Raw genomic sequence first — 23,291 nt, forward strand, 5'->3', positions numbered from 1 at the left:
CCATTAGGGGTGGTTTGGGAGACTCCCCTGGAGTTCAGAGGAGCGCTGGATGGAAAAGGGAGGAGGCCCACGAACAGCTCCAGATCAGAGATGGAGCACGTGTTGTCCATTGCAGGTGACTCAATCCCTGCCATGCCCAGTTTGGAAAAAGGATCCCAAAATGCAGGAGTTAGAAAAGGGGGGAACCCCTCCCTTCCTCCTCCTCCTCTGGATTCTAGGAGGGTGGCCAGGTGCAAAAGAGGGCAGGGCTCCGTCACCTTTCATAGTTGTGCATCATGAAACAGCAGAGTTGGAAAGGGCCTAGAAGAGCATCAAGTCCAACCCCCTGCTCAATGCAAGAATCCAAATCAAAGCATCTCTGACAGGTGGCTGTCCCGCTGCGGCATATTTTATATATTTTATAATAAATATTATATATTTTATAATAAATATATATATATAGAGAGAGAAAGAATGTGGGGGGGCCCCAACTATGTTTTTGTCCCAGGCCCTGCACATGCTAAGGGTGGGCCTGGTTGTCAGGATCACATGACATTGGGGCTCCAGTGGCTGAACCATTTCCTCACAGGCTTAGCTCAAGGTGCTGCTGATGACTGACTGAGATTTTAATGGCCTAAGAGACAGCTTCCAGCCCCAATGTTCTACCACAACCTTTTAAGGTCAGTGAGGAATATCTCCTTCAGCTTACTATCTGTGTGCTGAGTCAGAACCCCAAGGGTGCATAGAGAGGCCACTCTTGGCTGCTGCTCAGTGTCAGAATTCTCTTCCCTTGGAGACTTGCCCAAACCCAAATCTTCTGGAAGCAGTGTAAACCCATGAATACTGAACAGTCCTGCCCAACAGATTTACTGACTCTTCACCAGTGCGAAACATTTTTCTCCCAGCAAAGGACAGGATCCCACACAACCATTCCAAATACAGAAGCGGTCACCGGCCAATCTGGTTCTGTTTAATGCATCCCCACAGGGAATATAAAATGGTCCAGTGAACAACTCAATTACAACTGCAAATATGTTGTTTGGCCTTGCCCAATTGAATAGAGGTGAATGACTGGGGAGGGGACAACACTGTTTCCAGTAAAGAGAAAGCTTGGCACCTCCTTCACTGCTGATACACAAGGCAGACCATCACGACACCATCACAATGAATAACAGGAGGCATAAAATACTCATATGCAAAAGCAGGGAACCTTTTGCACACCAAGGGCCACATTCTTTCATATGCAACTTTACAGTGTCCCCATTGCTAGTGGTGAGTGGAGCCAGAGGCAAAAGTGGATAGAGCAACTGATAAGGCTCTTACCATTGTGCAGTAGGCTACATTCCACCCATACAAAAGTCAGAGGTTTCTTCACACAGAACATCCACACACACCCCTCTCCAGCCTCCATGGAGATAAGCAAGAAACCTTCTCACGTTGCAGCCAGGCAAATGAACTCGAGGGGGAAGAAGAGCAGGCATGGTGAGAGATGAGGCCTGGGAAAAGGGGATGCAGTCTTCAGAGAATCCAGAGGGCCAGATAGAGAGGCCTGGAGGGCCACATTTGGCCTTCCTAAGCCTGAGGTTCCTCAGTCCTGAGGTTCTCCAGTTCTGCTCAAAAGCTACTGTGAAGGGAAGTCATAAATAAGGACAAGACTTTTTTTCTGTCGGTGATGTATTAGAGTTTTCTTGCATCCCTCTTTTCCCTTTCTTTTAATTACTTTGGCCTGCATAGGAAACAAATAAAATTCTTACTGAATGAAGACTATGTTCTTCCTGATCCAGAGTAGCCCAGTGGTGCTCTTCAGGTGTTGTTTGACTCTAATTCCTATCATCCCTTCCTATTGGCTATGTTGGCTGGGGCTGATGGGAACTGTTGTCCAACATCTGGAGAGCACAACATCTGCTGTGTACCCCTGCTTGGAAGAGAGATGAGGAAGTCAATTGTGGACCATCTAACCTGATTAGATGACTCCCATCCCTGAGATGCTGAACTGTATTTCACCTGGGTGGCTGTGGCCCCTTGGAGGTGAGGAAGAACAATGCTAATAGTGAGGGTTGCTTGGCTTTCCCACCCCTATTAATCTTAATCTTGCTTTTGTAAGATTATGTCTTAAACAAATGTGATTTGATCATTTAAAAATTGCATCTATTAAAATATGCTTGTTGAATCCTGGTGTTTTGTTTTTTATATTAATTATGTTCAGTGCAATACTGTTTTCTGAAATGTATTTGATGTTGATTGTGAATTGCTTGGGTCGTGGTATGCAGTGGAAAAGTGGCACATAAATAAACTCAGTTGGACTCAAGGAGAGGAGGATCATGCACACAGCCAGGGGCTCCATTGCCATTTCTGCCACTGCTGAAGTGACAAGCTGTTTTTAATAATTTAAGCTGAACAGTGGGTCACCTTGTTGGCATGTGGTCAGAGTTTCAAGAATCCTCTGGCTCCTTGCCATTTTCCCCTTTATTTTCATTGTGGATAAATATGGGTGGGGGCCATGTGAATGTGCATGAGGGATCACTGGAAACTATGGACTGGATCCAGAGTGTTTCTTCTACAAATGGAAGGGCTTCTTCTAGTCATGGAAGGGTCTGACATTCAGCAAAGGTTCCAGCTGCAGGAAGGGGGATTTTTTCTGACCCCACCTTCCCCTTGCTGTTCCTCATGCCACCTCCTGTACTGTTCTGGAAGGCCTTCGAACTCTCTGGAGTACCTTTTCAGAGTGCACACAGGGGTAAGGAGGAATTGGTGAAAATCACCTCTCATCTTCCTCTAGTGGGAGCATCCTGTGAGCAGAATTCTGCTCACAGAAACTCTGGATCTAACCCTATAAATAAATCTGAGAAACAGTTCAAAACATGTTGTTTGATTAGGTTATTCCTGAAATTATTTGGCTATTCTTTCAAACTGTTAACTTCAAATAATGAAAAACATTTCCCACTGAAGGGAGTCATATTTGAATAATTTTGAATGTATTTGCAAAATTTCTTTGTATCACACCTAAAAAAGTGTCAGAGAAAATAAGAGAAATATAATGTAAAGCAATCTCAATAGAACAAACCCTATTTCACAAATTAACAAGGTAAGAAAAATAGAGTTCTCAGAGTGAACAGTTTCATTAAAAGATACATACACACATTTCTACTGACATTGCAAAATGAGTTTATTCTGATAGAAGCAAGAAAGGAAGGGAAAGGGAGGGAATCCCATCAGTCTGAACTCCAATATGTACAAAGCATTCTAATGGCTAAATATAGCACCAAATAAATTATTAAGCCCAAATATCTTGCTTTCAGAAATTTAAGGTTTCAATCCGGTGAATCATTTTTATTAGGCCTTCCTAATAAAAAAACACAGAGTTGTCTAGAGAGGGCTCCTGCATCTTTAAAAGCTAAGCAGCAGAAAGAGCTCACTCCTGAAATACTGCATCTGTTGAACTTTGCCCAGCCAGCTAGCACTGGCAGAGTGAAAACAGTGGCACAGCAGCCTGCTTCAGAACAAGGAGGTGACAACCTTGAATTAATCTGAAGTTTGCCTGGAACAATGGCTGACCTTGGATTGGATCAAAAATGAAATGCTTAACAATTAAAACAGAAATATAAAAACAATGTTTGTGCAAAGTCCAGAAAATACTACCTTGGTTGACAAGGAAAATGAAACTATTTTTTACAAGTATAGTGCTTGACCCTTGATTAGTTAAACAACTATTTAGGGGAGAAAATAAGTGTTTTGTTTTACTTGTAGAGAGATTAATTTTACCACTGGTTATGTTTTTTCCCCTTTCTTTTTGTTTTGTATAGGATGAGCAGTTTACAACCCAACACTTCCACTCCCGCTTACTTTCCTCCTGTTTCATGCCATCAGTATTTACAGAAAACCCTTTTGCTTTTCTAATTCAAAAATTATTTGCAATTCACATTCTTTACTTGGGTCCTTAGGCTGACCTTTACAACATATGCCGCTTCTTATTCCATCTGGATTTGAATGTCCATTGACAATACAGTTTGCAAAATGTATTGCTCAACATGGAGCTGGCCCTGTTCCTTCAGAAGCCCCTGTAAATACTTCCATTAACAAATACTGGGCCATGACCTATAAGAAAACTGGTTTTAACAAAGCACACTGAAATGTCGTAAAGAATTAATTTATTGGCTTTTGTAGAGCAAAACTAACCCGCAGATTATTCAGCTTTCATTTACAAATGCCAAATTCAAATGAAAAGCTCTCTGATGTTCCAAAAACAATGATTGCCGCTGGTTTTAAATATGGCATGATAAAAGCTTTCCCAATCTTTCCTTCTGTTTGTCCTTTCAAGATTGTAAGCGCCTCTGTACGTTTTCCTTGATCTGTTGCATGGTCAGTTGCCCAGCACCAATCTGCTGATCAATGAAACTTTGCAGTTCTTCCCATTTCTTGGAGCTTTGATCAACGCCTTGCTGAATCAGTTCACGCATTAATTCAAATTTCTTTCTCAAATCTTCCTCACTTAACTGGGGCATGTGATAAATGGATGGCAAGTCAAATGGTTTTGGTATGTCTATCCTGAGTTCTCCTTGGCGAACAACTATGTAAGGCCTCAGGGTGTCAGCTGTTGCTTGCTCAAACTGATCAAGAAGCTGTTGGAGGTACTGGAGGAATGCAGTGTAGTTTTCTATTGTCAGGTCTATCAATTTTTTGGTCTCAATGATAAGCCGGTCATACGAATCCGAAAGGTGCTCATAGGCCTCCTGCAGCTTTGCCTTGACTTGTTGTTTTTGTTCGGCAGTACTCTTCTTAGCAACTTCAGACCAATACAGGATCTTGTCATGAGCAGACTCAGAGAGTTCAGTGACTTTTCCATGGTTCTCCACAAATTGTTTTGCTTGTTCTGTCAGACCGGCAACCAAGTGAGCAGCACCAGTGACCCACTTGGTGTGCCACTCCACCACAGTGTTGAGAATATTCATCACCCAAGCCACTACCTTCTCTTCCACTTCATAATATTTGACAGACCACCCAACAACATTTGGATCAAAATATTCCTTCCACAGGTCTTTCATGGTTTCAAGTAATTCTTCTAGCTTCATAGAACTTGTGTGAAAGGTCTGCTGAAAGAAGTTTTCAACACGAGGAGCAAAGTATTTTACATTGTCTGCTAAGCTATTCAGTGCTTGTAAGATCTTTGTGTACAGCTGTTTTGTCTGGTCTTTTATATATTCATAGTTTTGGGCTTTTAAATTTCTGATCAGCTCTTCTACCTTTTGGAAAACTTGCTGAATGACTTCTTTTAGGTCTCTTAGATGTTGTGCAAAGTCAATCTCTTGAAGACGAAGAAATAATTGATTGACTTTCTTGTGTACATGTGTTAGAAATACTTTAATTTCATCAAGTATGTTACTACCTTTGATGATCTGGCTGGAAGCTGGAATTTTAACCTCTAGTTCACTGACATAAGCAATCAAAGTATCAAAATATTCCTGCACTTTTGTAATGCAGAGCTCTGCAGCGCTTGCTAACTTTTCAGTGGCCATCACATAAAGTTCTTCCCCAGTGTGCTTTCCAGCTACTCCTGGCACCTGGAATTTTGTTATCTTCAAGAATTCTATGGCAGAATCAATAAGATGCTTCACCCTTTTATGGTATTCCACTATTATATCCATTGTGGCATCAAAAAACTTGGCTCTGATTTGGTCATAGTCTATCTGATTGGCTTGATCTGCTGCTTCATTGAACAGCTTTTTGACTTTTTTCCTCGTGGTTTCATATTTCCCAGTGGCCTGGTTAGTTACCACATGAAGCTGTTGTTCTAGTTCATTGATAGTGTTTAAAGTATTTCTGTAAGCTGTGTCAGCATTCTTTTTCAGGTTGTCCTTGAGCTTCAAGGTAGCAGTACTGATCTCCATCCCCGTATGCTCATGGTGGTACTTGTTAACACAGTGGTACAAAGCATCAGCTATTTTAGGCACCTTCTCTTTCAAACCTTGGAGTAAGTCAATGGCAGCATCTTCTTTCCAGGTAGCTTTGACTTGAATGAGTTCAGGATTTTTGAATGATATCTCACTTTTAAAGACATCAATATCCTTCTGAGGTTTAGACTGCAAATATAAAACAGATTTTTAGGAAGGCTCACTCACTACTTTGCTATAGCAACACACCTTCCACCAATAGGCTTTGAACAGAAATGTTCTTATTTTGCATTTGGTTAAATGAATGATGATCATATCTATGGTTATGGTTTGTGCCTGTTCATTGCATATGATTATTAAATAAATTAAACAATTTGCCCTAATCTAAAGGACACTAAAATGTGTGAAATAAAAGGTAATGTAAAAATGCAGGCAGAGTATGGCTCTGTGTGTGCGTGTGTGCGCGCGTTCGTGCATGTCCTTTTCACAGTAATCATTCATCAAAAACCAGGTGCTGTTAACACTGCAGCTATTTCATTATTTTATATAGTACATTTTAAAATCCCATGTACCATTGGACTAATGCTTACAAATATAGGCAAAAAACCTTGCGGTTTAAGAACTTTCCTATAGCCAACAGATATTTCTATCAAACTTTAAAAAGCAAGAAAACTGGGCAGCTATAGTGAATGCACCAGGGGAACAGGAGACCCGACCTCCTCTCTGAGATACTGTACTGCCCTCCAAGTTTGTAAAAATGCAAAAACAATTTGGGTTGGCCTTTCACATTACAATCCACTTCCTGTGTAACTTGGAATAATTTGGTAACATGTGCCTCTGAGCATATGGTGAGTGGTGGCAGCACCTGCCATCTCCAAAGATAGAGAATTACATTTTTGTATGTTTGTTGGTGTTCTTAATTTGCTTCCTACCTATGTTACTACAATTTCTACAGAGAATCTAACCTAGAAAATTATATTTCTTTCATTATTCATCCTAGAAATCTGTTCAAATTTATTTTTATTAATTTGAAAGCCATTTTATTGGTCAATGTCATATGATGGTGAAGACAGCCTTTTCTGTTTCAAACTGGAGGTTATGCTCTATTTCTATTTTGGGTGCATTAACAGTTGAATCTGAAACTGCAGTTTGATGTAAAATCAGACTGATTACAATATGTTGCTACTTAAGCAATGATCTAGCTGTTGGAAAAAACAAACTTGGCCTGCCCAAGATGCAGGTTTTCACCTGCTATGATTAAACCACTCCATTTAAAGAAAGGTGGGCATGGTTAATTAAAAACATAGAGCACATCTAGAATTTTGCTAGAATATATTTCACCTCCCACTGTTTCATTTTGTGCAAATTGAGACACTCCTCATGTCCATTGGAAACTATTCTGCAGAATAGTCAGTGCCATTATTCCACAATTGTTTGAGTTTTTTTTAGTGTTGCAAAGTGTTGCAGTACACATATTCACAGAAACAGAAGCAAAATAAAATGATTTACTATAGGAAACATCACTAAACTTAACTCTCATGGCTGTATAATAATTTGATAGCCTTATGATCAAATTAGATGAGACATTAAATGGATCTTTGCATTTAATATGTAGGTTTTTTACCATCAGCTAGGAGGTTGTTTATTATGAGAATCACTGCAAGTGTGGAGGGGGAATTTAATTCTGTTCTTCCCCTTCTACAGTCCTCCTCTGAAGGTGATATTTGCACTGGGAGGAAATTCCCATGTAAATCTTACCTGCTGCAATCCCTATGATTTTTTAAAGCAAGTCAATGCTATTTCAGCAAGTTGATGCTATTTGTATTTTTTAAAATCTGCATGTTAAATGCAAAGATCCATTTAATGTCACATATTGTTTGGCCCTTAGGCTGAAATACTAACAAGTACCATTGAACACAATGGGACTTACTCTTTAGTAAACATACACAGGATTGTGCTTTTAACAGCAGTTTTTTCTTAAATGCATGCTCCCAATGAATCCTTCATTTAGAGTTTAGAGAGACAGAGCAGCATCTGTGCAATGCCTTATCAAATATACAGCATAATGGGATGTCTTTATCTGTGCTTCAGGAACTGAAATTGCATTTTTAAAATTGCATGTGGTGTAGACCCATGGGGTTCTGTTCTCATGGATATTAAAAAATTCACTGAGGCTGCAGTCCTAAACACTTTCTAGTGAGTAAGCTCCACTGAAAACAGTGGGACTTCCTTCAACTAAACATGGATAGGATTGTTCTGCATCTATGTTTATGTAAATGGTTTAGAAGGGTTTTTTTTTTTGCAACCCAGCAGTATATAAATTTTGTTAAAGAAATAAATAAAACCATTTTAAAAAGCAGAAGTGTGGGGCAATGTTGATGTAGTGTACCTTGGAATGTTCTAACCTTCTAACAAGGCTGATTTCCTCCCCTCATCTGATGCAAGCAGCCCCTTAAAGCAGAGGACATTGTGGCCTTCCAGATGTTGTTGTACTACAGTTCCCATCACCCACAACCATTGGCCATCCTGGCTGGGGCTGATGGGAGCCCAGCAATATTCAGAGGGCCACAGGCTCCCCATAGTACATTACACAGACAGATGGATGAGTCTGCAGTTGTGATTATGGTTGCTACAGTGCCACTTGACTGCCAGCATGATTGCAAAGTAAACACCTCCTTGAGTTCTATTTCCCACAATATTGGGACCTGACCACCCAACCATGTGTCAACATTCTGGCTCATGGGATTAGTCTAATAATCTGATATTTATCTGAATGCTTAATTCAGATTTATTCCCTCTCATCCATCCAAGCCTTTTGAATGAATTGAGCTATGCATTTCAAATAAATTACTGACTGGCTGACTATGTGAGAATAGCAAACTATTTCAATGTTTTTGGCATGGGTATTCATTAGGCCAGCCTTACTCCAACCTGGTGCCCTCCAGAGGCTGTTTGGATTACAACCCCAGCCAGCATAGCCAATGATCAGGGATGATGGGAGTCCAACAACATCTGGAGGGCACCAGGTTGGAGAAACTTGCACCAGGTTGCTAACGTCTAAGAAGAAGTTAAAAGTGGCATTAGAAGAACATGTCTTAAGCTTCCCATCCATCTGCTCAGCAGCACTGCTTGAAAGTTGCCAACACAATCATGCTGTGAACAGAAAAGGGCCGAGTAAGAGTGAGGGAAGCAGAACAATGGGATTTCCCTTTGTCATAGTGCAGCCTGCTCTCCCTATCCTTCTGTTCCTGATGTGGGGCAGCCAGACTCAGTTAACAGGGACCCCACAATATACCTGACCTGCTTCTGCTACCCTGAAACCCACCTATCATAAAGATGGGTGTTGTGCTAGTAATACGTTCCTGATCATTTAAAGAAGACCACATTTCCAATTTTGGCCAAGCTTACCAGAGTTCGGTAGAAAATCTTGCTCTTGAAAATGTCAGTATCCAGATTGATGAGAAAGCCAAGGGTGCCAGCTGAAGATGAAGATACTGAGGTAGCAACTTTTGAGCCATGTCCACGGTAACGCACTTGAACATCAGTGAAGGTTGGGCTGGTGATGTCCAGAGATGCTGTGCGGTTAAGGATTCTAAAGCAGCCAGAATCAATCAGAGAAGTAATCAATGACTAATTATTACAATTGAAAAGCACACTGCTTTTAAATAATGGTCTATCACAGAAGGCTTACTGACATGAATTTTCTTCATAGTACACCCCCTAGAGAGGCTTGCCTGGGACTGACTTTACCACTATATTTATGCATTTATTATAAATATTGGTTGGTCCATCTTTCACAAAAAGTCCCAGGGCAGGGTAAAAGAAGAATAAAAATGCAATCATATCTAAAATAAAAAAGCGTGGGCATTTGATGTGCCAAGGCCTTTTGGATCCCTCTTAAATGTTGTAATAACAGTTTCTGTGTTGCTGGTTTTACAGTCAACATTCACTGACTGTTCTGCTTTGGGTTGTATCCAGTTATGGCTTCTGCTCACGCAAGACAATGCGCCTGATTTTTGCCAATCACCTCCTACCTATGGAAGTCCCCTGTGCTGAATCTCATACTGTTCCTGAGGGTGCCTTAAATCTCAGGAGCACTTTTCAGGGGGGTTTCAGTGGATTCCGTAGACCAGCAAAAATTGGGTGTCCCACCTTGAACAAGCAGAAATGATTTCTGATAGCACAACGCTGCCATCAGATACAACCTGTTGTGTGTTTAGTGTTATCTGACTCTTTTAAATTATTATTGTTAGCCTCTCTGGGAATTCCTTCAGGAGCAGGGTAAAAATGTATGCATAAATGAATGAAATAAATACAATAAAATACAAATATTATGACTAAGCCATATACAGTTATGTTGACCCTGAGTTATTAAAGAAGGGGAAAAAGAAAATATTCTGGCCTGGATTTGGCTTAAGCTGCAATCCTCTATACACTTATCTGGGAGTACGCTCCATTGAACTCAATGGAACTTACTTCTGAGTATCTTGTATAGGATTGTGCCATTAATTATGCTTATAACAGAGTCACTGGTATCAATGGAACTTGTGTTAGTCATGACTAACTTAGGTTCCACTAATTTATTTATTTATTTATTGCATTTGTATACCGCCCCATAGCTGAAGCTCTCTGGGTGGTTTACAACAATTAAAAACATTAAAAACAAATATACAAATTTAAAAACACATTTTAAAAAAGCAATTTAAAAACACATGCTAAAATGCTAGGGAGAAGAGGAAAGTCTTGACCTGGCACCGAAAAGATACCAGTGTTGGCGCTAGGCGAACCTTGTCAGGCAGATCATTCCATAATTTGGGGGCCACCACTGAGAAGGCCCTCTCCCTTCTTGCCAGACTCCCAGCTTCCCGCAGAGTAGGCACCCACAGGAGGGCCTTGGATGTTGAGTGTAGTGTATGGGTGGGTTCGTGTCGGGAGAGGCATTCCATCAGGTATTGTGGTCCTAAGCCGTGTAAGGCTTTATAGGTTAAAACCAGCACCTTGAATCGAGCTCGGAAACATACAGGCAGTCAATGCAAGTGGGCCAGAATCGGTTTTATATGTTTGAACCATCTGGTTCCTGTAACCAACCTGGCCGCTGCATTTTGCACAAGCTGCAGTTTCCGAACCATCTTCAAAGCAGCCCCACATAGAGCACAATGCAGTAATCTAACCTGGAGGTTACCAGAGCATGGACAACTGAAGCCAGGTTATCCCTGTCCAGATAGGGGCGTAGCTGGGCCACCAACCGAACTTGGTCGAAGGCACTCCGTGCCACCGAGGCTACCTGAGCCTCAAGTGACAGAGATGGTTCTAAAAGAACCCACAAGCTATGAACCTGCTCCTTCAGGGGGAGTGCAACCCCATGCAGCACAGGTTGGACATCCACCATCTGGTCAGAAGAACCACCCACTAGCAGCATCTCAGTCTTGTCTGGATTGAACCTCAGTTTATTAGCCCTCATCCAGTCCATTGTCGCAGCCAGGCACCGGTTCAGCACATTGACAGCCTCATCTGAAGAAGATGAAAAGGAGAAATAGAGCTGCGTGTCATCAGTGTACTGATGGCAATGCACTCCAAAGCTCCGGATGACCGCACCCAACGGTTTCATGTAGATGTTGAACAGCATGGGGGACAGAACTGACCCCTGCAGAACCCCATACTGGAGATTTAACTGGGTCTATCCTAAGCATGGCTAAGTCTGGATTTAATCCTCTGTGCTTAATTTAAGATAATTAATCATTAAATTTATCTATGTATGTTTGGGTGCATGTATTTTTCCTCCCAGCACTCTCTTGCTGCAGCAAGGATTGTGTTATCTCTGAGTCAACTCAGACTTACAGCACAGGAGCATTTTATAAATTTATTTCACTTTTCAACAGATTTTATAGTCCATTTTTTGAATGAAGTCTCCAAAGAGGCTCACAGCATAGGTAAACCAGGTCACATTATAAAATAGTAAAATTCAGAGCAGTTTACATATAATATGCAGTTATTCTGTTTTAAACATTATTTCCTATAACGTATGACAGGATGCAGTATTTAAAACAGCCACACCCAAAACCTGAAAGCCTGTCAGAAATAAAGAAAAAGGTTTTGATGGGCTGTCTAAAAAGGATTCATTTATTATTTGAACATTTTATACCCCACTTTCTAGTGGAAAGACACCACTCAGGGCACCATGAATGGATCTGGTGTAAATGTAAATGTACTGCCTTCAAGTCGATTCCGACTTATGGCGACCCTATGAATAGGGTTTTCATGAGGCTGAGAGGCAGTGACTGGCCCGAGGTCACCCAGTGAGCTTCATGGCTATGTGGGGATTCGAACCCTGGTCTCCCAGGTTGTAGTCCAACACCTTAACCACTACACCACACTGGTACTTGGTTCTATTATGATACAGTCAGAAGTGGCTCACTAGGTGGGGCAAAGCCTCCAAACTAGCAGGTGGGTCACTGTTGTTTCACTGGAAAGGAGAGGGGTGAGGTGCAAGGGAGGTTGGCCCAGTGCAAATGCATCAGCAGCAGCTCTAGACTGGCTCCACTGGTGCGTTTGCGGCATCCTCGTCACCTTGCTGCTCTCCTTCCCACTAAACAATGGTGCCCCACTTGCCAGGAACTTACCATATAGCAACCCCACCCTGCCCCACCCAGTGAATCACTTCAGAACACACTAATGGATGGTAATGGAATCCACAAAAAGTCCTTGGGTACAGTAATACTCAGTTAACAAATCCTCCAGGAAAGAAGTCTTTTTGGAGTGCAGGGGATGTGGGGGGGGGCACACACTCTGACATAGACAGAATGTGGCTCCTTGTCTACTGGATTGTGGGTGCTGCAGGCAGCTCTCTCATGCGTGGCTTGAATGGCGCTCCTTGCCAGGTGGTGCAGGTGCCTCCGCAGTAAACAGTGCTTTGGGTGCCCTGGAAGCACTGTTTGCTGCAGACGTGTCTGCTCGAGTGTAGGGGAGGATGGCAGAGAAAGAGAGAGAGCTACCAAGCACAGGGTGGTGGTGGCTGCCCCTTGCCTGCATGCTTTAGCGTACAGAGAGGAAAACTGTGCTCAAAGCTTTAGATTGCTATAACAAGATGCTACAAGGTAAAAGAAATCCTATACCTGGATGCATTTTGGAAGAAGCCCTCAAGTGGTCTGTATGCAAGGCTTACCTGACCTGGTTGTTTCATTTCAGACATGCGTACTGTTAGTTTTGAATTAAAAATTTGCTGAAATACATTGAACTGCTCTTCTTTTTTGTGGTGCAGGAACTGCTCCCTATTCTTTCCATGTTATTCCTACCTCTAGTACCAAAGTTTCTGTTAAAGAAGTAATATCCAGGAATGCATGTACTTCATTAACTGAGGTATTACTCTAGTTTCCAATGTTAGTCATACTTAAACTTACTGATTTCAAGGGAGCAACTCTTGAGTATGATATCACCCACCCCTCATTTTCAAATTCTCAAAATACAGTGAGGCACATATGGGAGTAGATGGCACCTTCAGACATGTTTCCTCAGAGTGTTTTCCCTCTCTTTTTTTGGGGGGGGGAGGGCTGCTCCTCGGAACACACTAGGTGAAAGGGCAACACTGAGTACACATTTTACCATGGGCATAGCTGGTTGAATTTGGATTCCCCATATATGCCATACAGCTCGTTGTTTCACTGACTGATGTGTTGACCAAAAGAAATCCTTACCCATATCCTTGTGCAGTGAAAACATCTTTATATTCTGCACTCAGGTCGCGATGTGCAAAGCTGCCTTGAGTTTTTACTGTTAAGCTGTGACCTTCATATGTGTAGGTGGACACACCTATGAAAGAAAAGTTTCATACAGGTGGAATTAGATGTGAAGGAAATATATCCTAGATTGAGAGCCTATGTCTGAGACATCATATACTCAAGACCTCACTTTTGCATTAAATCATCTGTGCACTGAATAGAGCAGTTTTTGCCAACTATTGTAGAGAGCTAGTGTAGTGTAGAGGCCAAGTCATGTGGGGTCACAGGGAATCATAGACCTGCTACTTGGGAGCAGGGTCCCAGCTAGATCCCTATGTATGAGCTAATCAGCATGAAAAGGAACCATGTTAGCCACTGAGAAGAGTCCTTGTCCTTTTGTGCTGATTGGACACAATCAGAGTGAAAAGAGGTGAGCCAGCCACTGGGAGGACTCTTCCCCATAGCTAACACACTGTCTCCCCTTTTATGCTGATTGCTTTCTAGGGATGTCTGTTGTAGTGGAGTGTGGACTTGTGAGACAACAGGGAGAGCAAGGAAAACGAGGAAAAATGGAAAAGGGAGTGTGGATGTGAGGGTGTGTGGAATGGCTATCATAAAGGGGCCCTGTACTTCTGAATTTGCCACTACATTACTGTAAACCAAGCCGTAAACTACAAGTCTTATGTTCAAAACATCCTCCAGCCATAAACTACCCAGTTGACCTATCTTTCATCTTTAATCCCTCCCACCTCCTTCAGCAATGAGACTGCTGGATTACTGAGATAATACAGCTGAAACTCGTTGAAAAATGCAGTCTGAATCCTATTATTATCAACCAGATGAAAGAAGTTTTTTTTTTAAAAAAAAAACCTCTTTCCATTCAGAAAGAATATACAAGAGAATCTGCCTTATTTCAGATTTCCCACCCACTCTTTTCTTTTCCTTACACTATATGGCTCTGTTATTTCATTGGGTTGCTAACAGTGTGTTCCATTTGACTGAAGTACATTGCTTTTGATCCAGAGATAAGTGAGTGAAAGGAAGTTTATGGAGGGAAAGTGCCCTGACTGCTACAGCTACCTGCATTCCCTGAAATGCCTCACCAGAGGGCTGGGGGCCCTCCTGAACAGTGTGGGATGGGTGTGAGGGGTGCTGGAAGGGGGAAATCATAAAATTGAACGAAGGCACCTTCCATTCACAGTGAGGGATTTTTGAGGGAGTGCAGGTAGCTGCAGTGTATGGGATGCTTTTCTTCCACGAATTTCCCTCAGGATCCAAGCCACCCAAAACTGAAACACACACACACACACACACACACACATATTAAATCTTACCATCTAGATCATACTCCAGGAACTGTAGTGGTGAATTTGCAGTAAAGTCAACGGAATGTTTGAAAGAGTCTTTATCGTTCTTGAAATCTGATTTCCAGGTGACACTGTACAATGGGGAAGCAACCTTGAAAGACGTAGCCAAAGCTCCGAATTTGGGGAAGTAAATTCCAGCAGGCAAAGCGATTTTAAAGGCTGGGATTTCAATCTGCTGTTCAGGAATCGTAATTGGAGGCAGGTCAAAGTCAGCTATCTTCTTGACTGCGGCGTTGAGATCCACCATCATGTTGCCAAGAGAAAGGGTCTTTGGAAGGGTATATTCAGATACAGTTACTAGATACTCGGGTATAGTCAACTCAAGGTAGGGCATTTTGTATTCTTCCAAGTTAATGTAGCTGGTTACTACATCAAACTGGGGAAACTGTATTTTTGGCAGTGACGGCAATCCAATATCAAATGGCATACTAGTCAGTTTTTCAGGAATTTTGATATTATTCAGGTCAATTTCAGGAATTGTGAATGTAAATCCATCTGTTAGTCGCTTCACATTTATGGGGATAAAGTACCCATCCTCATTTTTTGTGTATAATATGGATGTTGATGCATTTAGGTATTGCCTCTCTTCAGCTCTTGTAGTGACATCTAATTTCAAGATGTGCCATAAGCTCCTGTCATAAACAGGCAGCACAAGAAGTCTGAGGAAATCCGCATGCCCTCCCAAAGACCCTGACACGTCAAAACGAGCTTCTGTATTGTCATTTGATAATAGCAAATCATGTCCAAGGAACAGAGAGAGGGCTTGGCCTTCAAACTTCCAGCCAATCTTCTGATTTCCACTACTGATGGCAATGGAAAAGTCTTGATTAACTGAAGTCTCACCAAAGAAATTACTTGGTTGAGCAGCTTGTATCTGAAGAGCTGCTGACATACTTCCAGGTGCTAGTTCCAAAGTTATTCTGCAGTTCTGATTTCCCTTAGTAATGACAGTTTGATAATATTTCAGATTATTTTCTCCATTGTGATCCCATACTGCATAAATACGACGAGTAGATGCTTCAATAGCAACATTTTCTTTTGTATCAAAGTTCCAAATTTCATCCATGTGAGAACTAGTCTCAAATTTGACTGAGGAGCGAGCACCTTTAGCATTTAGGTAGGCATTTGCTTCATGGACTAACTTCCCAGAAAATGGGTTTCTCTTGAGAAACACTCCATTGATAAAACCACTAGTTGAAGTATCTACAGATATGTAAGATATAATGCTTTCTAGGGTGGCCTTGTGGACAACTTCTCCTTGAGCAGTGGCACCACGAGTATCCAAAACATAGTTTAGATTAATAGCTGAAGAAATCATTGGCTTTGATTTAGCGTTTCCCTTAAGATTCTGACCAAAATTCACTTTTAAGCCAGGTATATTGATTTTTGCTGTGGTTATCACTGAAGCTTCTACGTTTCTCTTTGTGAGACTGATAGTGCTATCATGGTTTCCCTCTATAAATTTGTTGTTCAGGGATAATGCAGTTGCTAGCTTCAGTCCCCTCTTCCTTGTGAGACTGGTTGTTCCATCCAATTTATATTGCAGGGCATCAATCACAGAAGTGGAGGATGAACTCAAACGAGCTATGATATCAGATTGGTTAAAAAACCCAGCATTTGTGTTCAGGGTAATCACACTAGATTTAAATGAAAACTCATAGGTAATATTTCCCAAGGCTGGAATGTAGATTCTGTTTAATGGGGTGTGTGCTCGATAGCTGGGAAGTTTGAGTGTCTGCAGACCTTGAGGAACATGAAGGACTGGTAACTCCAATGATGGAAGGACTAATGTATACGATGGCACTGAAAACCCGACAAATGGGACAATGAAACTTGGGGTGCTCATTTCTTTTGGGATCACATAGCCAAAAGCTGGGAGCTCAGCTGTAAAGGGAGATACCTCAATGTTGACCACTGGGATGGTGTACCCTGGAATCTTGAATGTTTGTGGGACTTTGTTAACTGAAGTATCTACTTTGTATTTGTCAAACTTGGTCTTGGCTTGGTTATATGACTCTGTAAGGAAAGCTAAGGTGTTGTCTCTGCCTCTCTCAAAGTGCCTGTTGAAGATTGCAATGTATTGATTGAGCACTCTATGCACTCCATCTAAAGGAATTTGAAAAGAGTGCATCTCTTTGTTCTTGTTGTACTGAGCTTTTAATGTTAAATCAAATGACTGCTTTGTAGTCTTCAGTAAATTCTTCAGTCCTGTTTCCTCCCACAGAGAGTATTCTTGCACGTGGGGTGTCTTGATGCCAATGTAAGGGACAGATTGTTCAGGAATTGAGAGAGGAATGTTTAGGAATTCCAAGTTAGCATCACCATTCATGGACACAGAAGCTTCAATGCTATCTTCATTGTTACCAGCAGACATGTTATGGGCATATCTGTATTGATTAAATCTGCCCTCGGTTACCCAGCTGACTTGTTGAGTGGAAGGACTCAGGGCCAGGCCATAGTTATTCAGGAACTCAATTTTGCCAACTATTTTCATTGGAAAGCTAACTTTTACATTCATGTTATTATTTGTTGATGTGCTAATTTCAAAGGGCTGCACCAAGAAGGCCACATCATTATTTAGAGTCCCAGATATGCGTCCATTTAGCCTAGCATTGTGTGTGCCCCTTAGTTCTGTTTTCAGCTCTGCAAGATTCCCTGTGCCTTGTACATTTAAGACACTACGTCCCAGTTGTGGAGACTCTACTGTAGACTCAACCTGAAGTCTTGCAGAACTTGGTAAATTATATTCATATTCCAGTCTTTGGTTGACTTTCAAGTACTTATCATTTATCTTGTTTTGTACTACAAATACAGCTACAGGTACCCCTACACTGAAAGTGACACTTGATTCATGGTTTCCTTCATCAGAGTAGTCAAGAGCAGCCCATTTCCAATTTCCTTTACCAACAGAAGTAACTGATATGCGTCCTGCTTCCAACACTGTTTGTATTTCATTGCTTAATTCTGCTTGGCTGGTGAAATAGGCATTTGGAATATTTAGCCTGTGTGTGTACATTGTCTTGCTCTCCACGGAAACCATCTTCTGTAGGTTGCCTGTTAACTTGTTGTGCAGTTCTATAGCATTACGCTCAGTGTGGAATTTTGCTGCAGTTTCAGCATTCCCCTGAACAGAAGTCCCCAAAAATGTTATTTCACCTGTGTGAGTAGCTTCAAGGTATGCATGGGACAACTGCAGGCTGTCTCTTAGGATTAACTGCTGCATCTTGGGAGCCAAGAGGTGTGTACCTGCAGTCAGTTTGAAAGCAAGGCAGTTGATTTTGGATGTTGCTACAGCTAAAACAGAGCCCACAAATTCTGGGCTGTGGGGAAAAGCTGTTACATTCTGAAAAGCACCATTAGTAGTCAACGTGAAGAAGGGAGAGGCGACTTCAAAAGCACCGGACAGTTTTCCAAACGTAGGGACAGTCAGAGAGTGTGGAATACGTGGCAGCTGGAATTCTGGTATCTGGATATCTGAGAACTGGAATTCATTCAAATTTAGCTTAGGGATCAGTAAATCAGGTATCTGTAGCTGAGGCAAATTAATTTCTGGGAAAGAAAAGTCAGAAAAATACATATCGTTCATCTTTAACTCTTGGAAATATACATCAGCTGCTGGCAGCTGAAAGTCACTTGACATGATTTGATCTATTGTCTTCACAATCTTCAGTTTGATTTCATTCAGATCAATTGTATAGGATGGAACCTTAAAGGTATTTATAATGGTAAACTCAGGAGTAGTAAATCTGACTGGAATTCTGATTTCTTGTAATTTTTTGAGGTTTACCTGAAAAGAAGGGATATGCAGGTCAGTTAATGGAATAGTGAAGTCTGGAGTTTGAAATGTGGCTTGCTGTAGGGCCCGTAGACTGACTTCAAAAGCAGGTATGTTGATTATGCCTGTTCGGATTTCAGGAACTTTAAAACCAGTTTCAACAAAGTGGTTGAAACTGTGAGCCATATTTTTTACATTATATTGTTCAGCTAAAACAGTAATCTTCTTTGAGGCAGTGTTCCACTGATCAACTAGGTAGGTGATTATGGTGCTGTACAATTGGCTCGCCTTCTCAAGGTATCTCTGGCATTCCACTGGGATGTCCATTCGGTAAATTCTATCACGTGCATCTTCCAGGTAATCACTTACCTTACTTTTCAGTTCACTTAATGCTGTAGAGCTTAGGAGATCGTTGAGCCAGTCAACTATTGTGGCAAGTCTAGTGTTTTTTAATTTCTGTATGTACTGAGAAACCACAGCAGCAACTTCTCTGATGTATTGTTTTGCAGCTTCCACTTTTTGCGGTAGCTCTAAGGCTCTAATTTCATCATTGATCTTTTGTACTGTTTCCCGGATTTTATTGTTTGTTTCATCTACAAACTTATTGTAATCAAAGGTTCTCAGCTTCTTGATAGCAGCATCAAGCAAGTTGTTGACTTCATCCACTAGATTTTTGTAATCGATTGTTTGGAGCTGCCTAACAGTATCATCAATGAATTTCAGTAATTGATTGAAAAATGATTTTATGTCAATTTTTCTTAGTGAGAGAGTTAATCTCTGGACTGTTTCTCTGATTTTCTGTTGGTTATACAACTCAACTATTTTGTCCATTAGAACTTTGACCTGCTGATCGATTTTATAGTTTACAATAAGTTCCTGCATTTTGGCCCGAAACACATTGATCTTCTCAGAAACTTCATACTCCTCCATGTAATTTAGAAGGATAGTTTTAATTTGTTCAAGAATTTGATTGATTTTTTCAATTGGAAAGGACACTTTCAGTTTTTCTGTAAGTGTTCTAATGTCAATTGTCTCCACCTGCTGCTTCAAACTCTCTGCAATACGGCGAGCATCTATATTCTGGATCTGGCTCTTCAGTTGATCTAGTTTTTCTTGCACGTGAGCTTTGATTTTGTACTCATCATCCATATTTTGAACCCAAGCAGCAGCATTGCTTCCTATCTGGTTAATGTCATACTTAGAGATAACAGATTGCAGTTGCTGAATAGTGTCAATCATTTTTGCACTGATTTCATATTGCCTATCTATAACTTTCATTTTTTCAACAATTTGTTCAATAAGTTGCACAATAGCTGCTCTCAAGTCATAGTTCTCTCCGATATAGTTCTCAGCTTTTACCAGGAATATTTGAAGTTTAGACAAAGCTTCTTGAAGATTAGTTCTGGCATTTTCCAAAGCACGTTGAAGGTCATCCAGTGTTATGCTATAATCCTTTGTAAATGCATTCAGTTTCTCCTTCAGGTTGCTCACTTTGCTTTCCAGATTGAAAGAATTCATATAGTCATGGACCTGCTGGGGGAGCTTATCTAATGCTGCGCTGTATTTTCTCACAAACTGGTCTATATTTACACTCTTTAGGTTCTTCTGAATAGACTTCAGTGCAGCTAAGATGGACTGCCGAATTTGCTCATAATAAGCTGGTAGGTTTTCCAAGAAGGGCAGATTGATGACATGCACATTTGCATTCTTGTCATACTTTACAGAAAGAGAGAGACCAAACTCTTGAGGCTGAGCTATACTTTCCCTTAGATCTAATGTGTCAATTAAATTGACTCTCTCAGTATTTGTAAATGGTATTCTTATAGGGAAGTCCAGTACAGAAAGATCTGCTAAAGTATTTCCACGCAGCTCTACTCCAATTCTTTCGGCATCATTAAAAGCATTAAGATCTTGGGTGTATACATTGTTGTTCAGTTGGCTCTTCATTTTCCATGTACTTCTTTGTTCAGATGGAGTAAAAAGGACATTGACCTTGTTCTCAAGTAATGTATTGTATCTTGTTCCAGCACTTAGGGTATGGCCAGTGGTTCCCTGGTAATCATGAGAAAGAGCGAAAGCAAGAGGTTCTACTTTTAGTAGGAATTTGCTGTACAGCCGCCCTGACTGCTCTCCCAAGACCAACAGTTTTCCATCACCATTAGTATGCATGTCAACGGTGACAGTAAATGGAGCCGCAACAGATCGTATTACATTAGAAAAGGTTAGGAATTTTGAGTCACAGTTTGTATTGACAGTGACTGAAGAAGAGAGTCCAGCAATATCCAAATTAACTCTGTGGGTGAGAGCTGCCCCTTGAATGCTTGCTACTGTGTCTGTCTTAAAATGTGCCACCAGATCTGCATAGGTGAAGGTGTAGGCATGCTTCACTTCATTGCCACTATAAGCACCTTTCACAGTGCCATCCAGATTAACCTTCAGAGGCTCAAGTTGCAACCGGGCTTGGTTGTTTAGATCAGTACTGCCATATTTTAAGCCATTGTTCACATTGGCTGTGAGAGAATAGGGTTGCAGCTGGAAGTCCAGACGGTGCTTGTGGAATTTGCCCCGACTGATGGTGTGGTCTAAATTGGAAGCGTAAGTCAAGGACAAGCCCACAATGTTCAGTTCATTAGTATTTTCAAGATTCATTTCTTTGTACGACCCTATCAAGCTGTTTGAAAACTTTAGTCCTCCTTTATTCACTCTGAAGAGAAAGGTGTTCTTGCTGTCCACATCCAAAATGCTGCCTTGATACACAGTTGTAAGTCCTATTTCTGTGACACCCACTTTTCCATCCCAGTCAAAGTTTACATTGTGCTTCCCATAGTGTCCATTCATATTTATCTTCATGGATGCCCCTGTGGTGCCAATTTGGGCATTCATTTTGTTCTCCAGTTTCAGTGGGCTAAACTGCAGTGTTGTTGTTGCAGTGCTGGCCAGGCCAACCTGGTTAACACCTAATGTGGACTTATGTTCTGCTGTGAGCCTTTCACCTTTTGCAGACACATGGCTAATCAGTTCAACACCTTGGTTATTAACAGAGCCCGAAATCAGGGCATAACATTGGTTTGCTATGTAACTGGCCTGGTACTCAGAGCGAAGTGTAGCCCCCTTTTTGTCTAGAGCTAAGTCAAACTTGTTGAGAGCAGCAAAGTTTCTGTGGTTTCCAGCTGTCTCAGATGACAACTTCAGCTGGTTGTTTTCATACTTCAAGGAAGCAGTGTTAGTCAGAAAACCATTCTGTACATTCGAGATGGATGCGATTGTCCATGCAACTTCAGTAAGCCTGACAGTCATCTGGTTAGTAGCCTGAAGAAAGGAGGAGTCAAACTTCAGATTTGATTCCCCTGCCAATGCAAGAGTGTTCACATCAGTGGTACTTGACAGCGTGTATGTGGTTTTAGCAAAGGCTGAAGCGACATTCAGTTGCCCTTCTATGTTTACATTTTCAACAAACATATTATTGCTGATTTTGGAATCTTCGTTGGCCAATAAGGAAAACCGAGCACCCAGCGGGCTGGAAGTCTCAAGGGTTAGGGTATTTCTGGCCGTGGGACTGAGTCCAAATCCAAACTTGTTTGCTTTGCTGAATTTAAAATTTGAATTGAGGAGTTTGTGTTGCAGCAAACTTTCATAATTGCAGGCAAACGTGTTCTTGTCATAACTGGCTTCTCCCTGACCTGGGGGAAAAAGAGATAAAAGTAAAATCAGCATTAAAAAACCCACCTTAAGTAACTTGGGCTATTGTGACTTTTTGGACTATCCCCCACACCTTTCTTCATTCACAGGGCCTGCAAGCCAAAGGGCTTGTAATTCAAGAAATATGCAGCCTAAACTTGTGCATGCTTATTAAAAGTAACAAGTTTGATAGGGCTTACTTCCAAGTAAGTGTGTATTGGGTTGACTTGAATGGGACTTAAAACCGACTACATTTAGAAGCAAGTATTTGGATTTTAGTCTGCAATCCTATACAGACTTACTTAGGAGTAAGGCTTATGGAGCTCACTTGGGTTATCTGGGTTGACATGTACAGGATTGTAGTGTTAAGTACCATTGAAACCCAATAAGACACAGCTGATGCATGGTCTTCACCAATTTATGAACCAGACTGTAATTCAGCTTACACGCAAGGCTTCAGTGGGTTGTGACTGTAGAAACCACTGATGGAAGTAACTGTAGAATTTACTTCCTCACAAGACCAGCTTTGGCTTGGCTTTTATATCATGGATGCTCATGAAATGGAGATGCTTGTGCCTGTTATGTGGAGTTTCTTTTGTGTTTTCATAAAAAATATTTTAACATAAGAAGAAAGAAAGCTATAGCAACATACAGCTGGGGCAGTGCTGTATAATAAGCTGGACTTGAATCGTGGATACCTGGATTCAACTTGCCCCTCTCTTATTGGCTGCGTTTGGACATAACGCTAAGCCATATTTTAGCTTTAAGTGAATGCTCGTTAGGCTCATGCTTCCCCTTCCCCACCTCTGGAATGGCCAAAAGAGACAGAAGGCTTTTGCTTCTGTTTTCAATCACAGTTTGTGTTGTATGCAAATCCGGACAAGTATGG

The 23,291-nt window shown here is 41.3% G+C and overlaps 1 protein-coding gene across 1 annotated transcript in view; it reads right to left on the bottom strand.

The window, feature by feature from the left end:
* Nucleotides 1–3,120: 3,120 nt before the first annotated feature.
* Nucleotides 3,121–23,291, bottom strand: part of APOB (apolipoprotein B) — a 54,179-nt gene continuing 34,008 nt past the window's right edge. Inside the window, exons 26-29 of the mRNA XM_061622690.1 lie at nucleotides 14,917–22,404; nucleotides 13,559–13,673; nucleotides 9,276–9,459; nucleotides 3,121–6,056 (exon numbers count right to left, since the gene is read on the bottom strand). Of these exons, the coding sequence (XP_061478674.1) occupies nucleotides 4,293–6,056; nucleotides 9,276–9,459; nucleotides 13,559–13,673; nucleotides 14,917–22,404 (9,551 nt within the window). The 3' untranslated portion in view covers nucleotides 3,121–4,292. The remainder of the gene's footprint in view (nucleotides 6,057–9,275; nucleotides 9,460–13,558; nucleotides 13,674–14,916; nucleotides 22,405–23,291) is intronic.

This window comes from Rhineura floridana, chromosome 4 (genome assembly GCF_030035675.1).
Source record: "Rhineura floridana isolate rRhiFlo1 chromosome 4, rRhiFlo1.hap2, whole genome shotgun sequence".
NCBI lineage: Eukaryota > Metazoa > Chordata > Lepidosauria > Squamata > Rhineuridae > Rhineura > Rhineura floridana.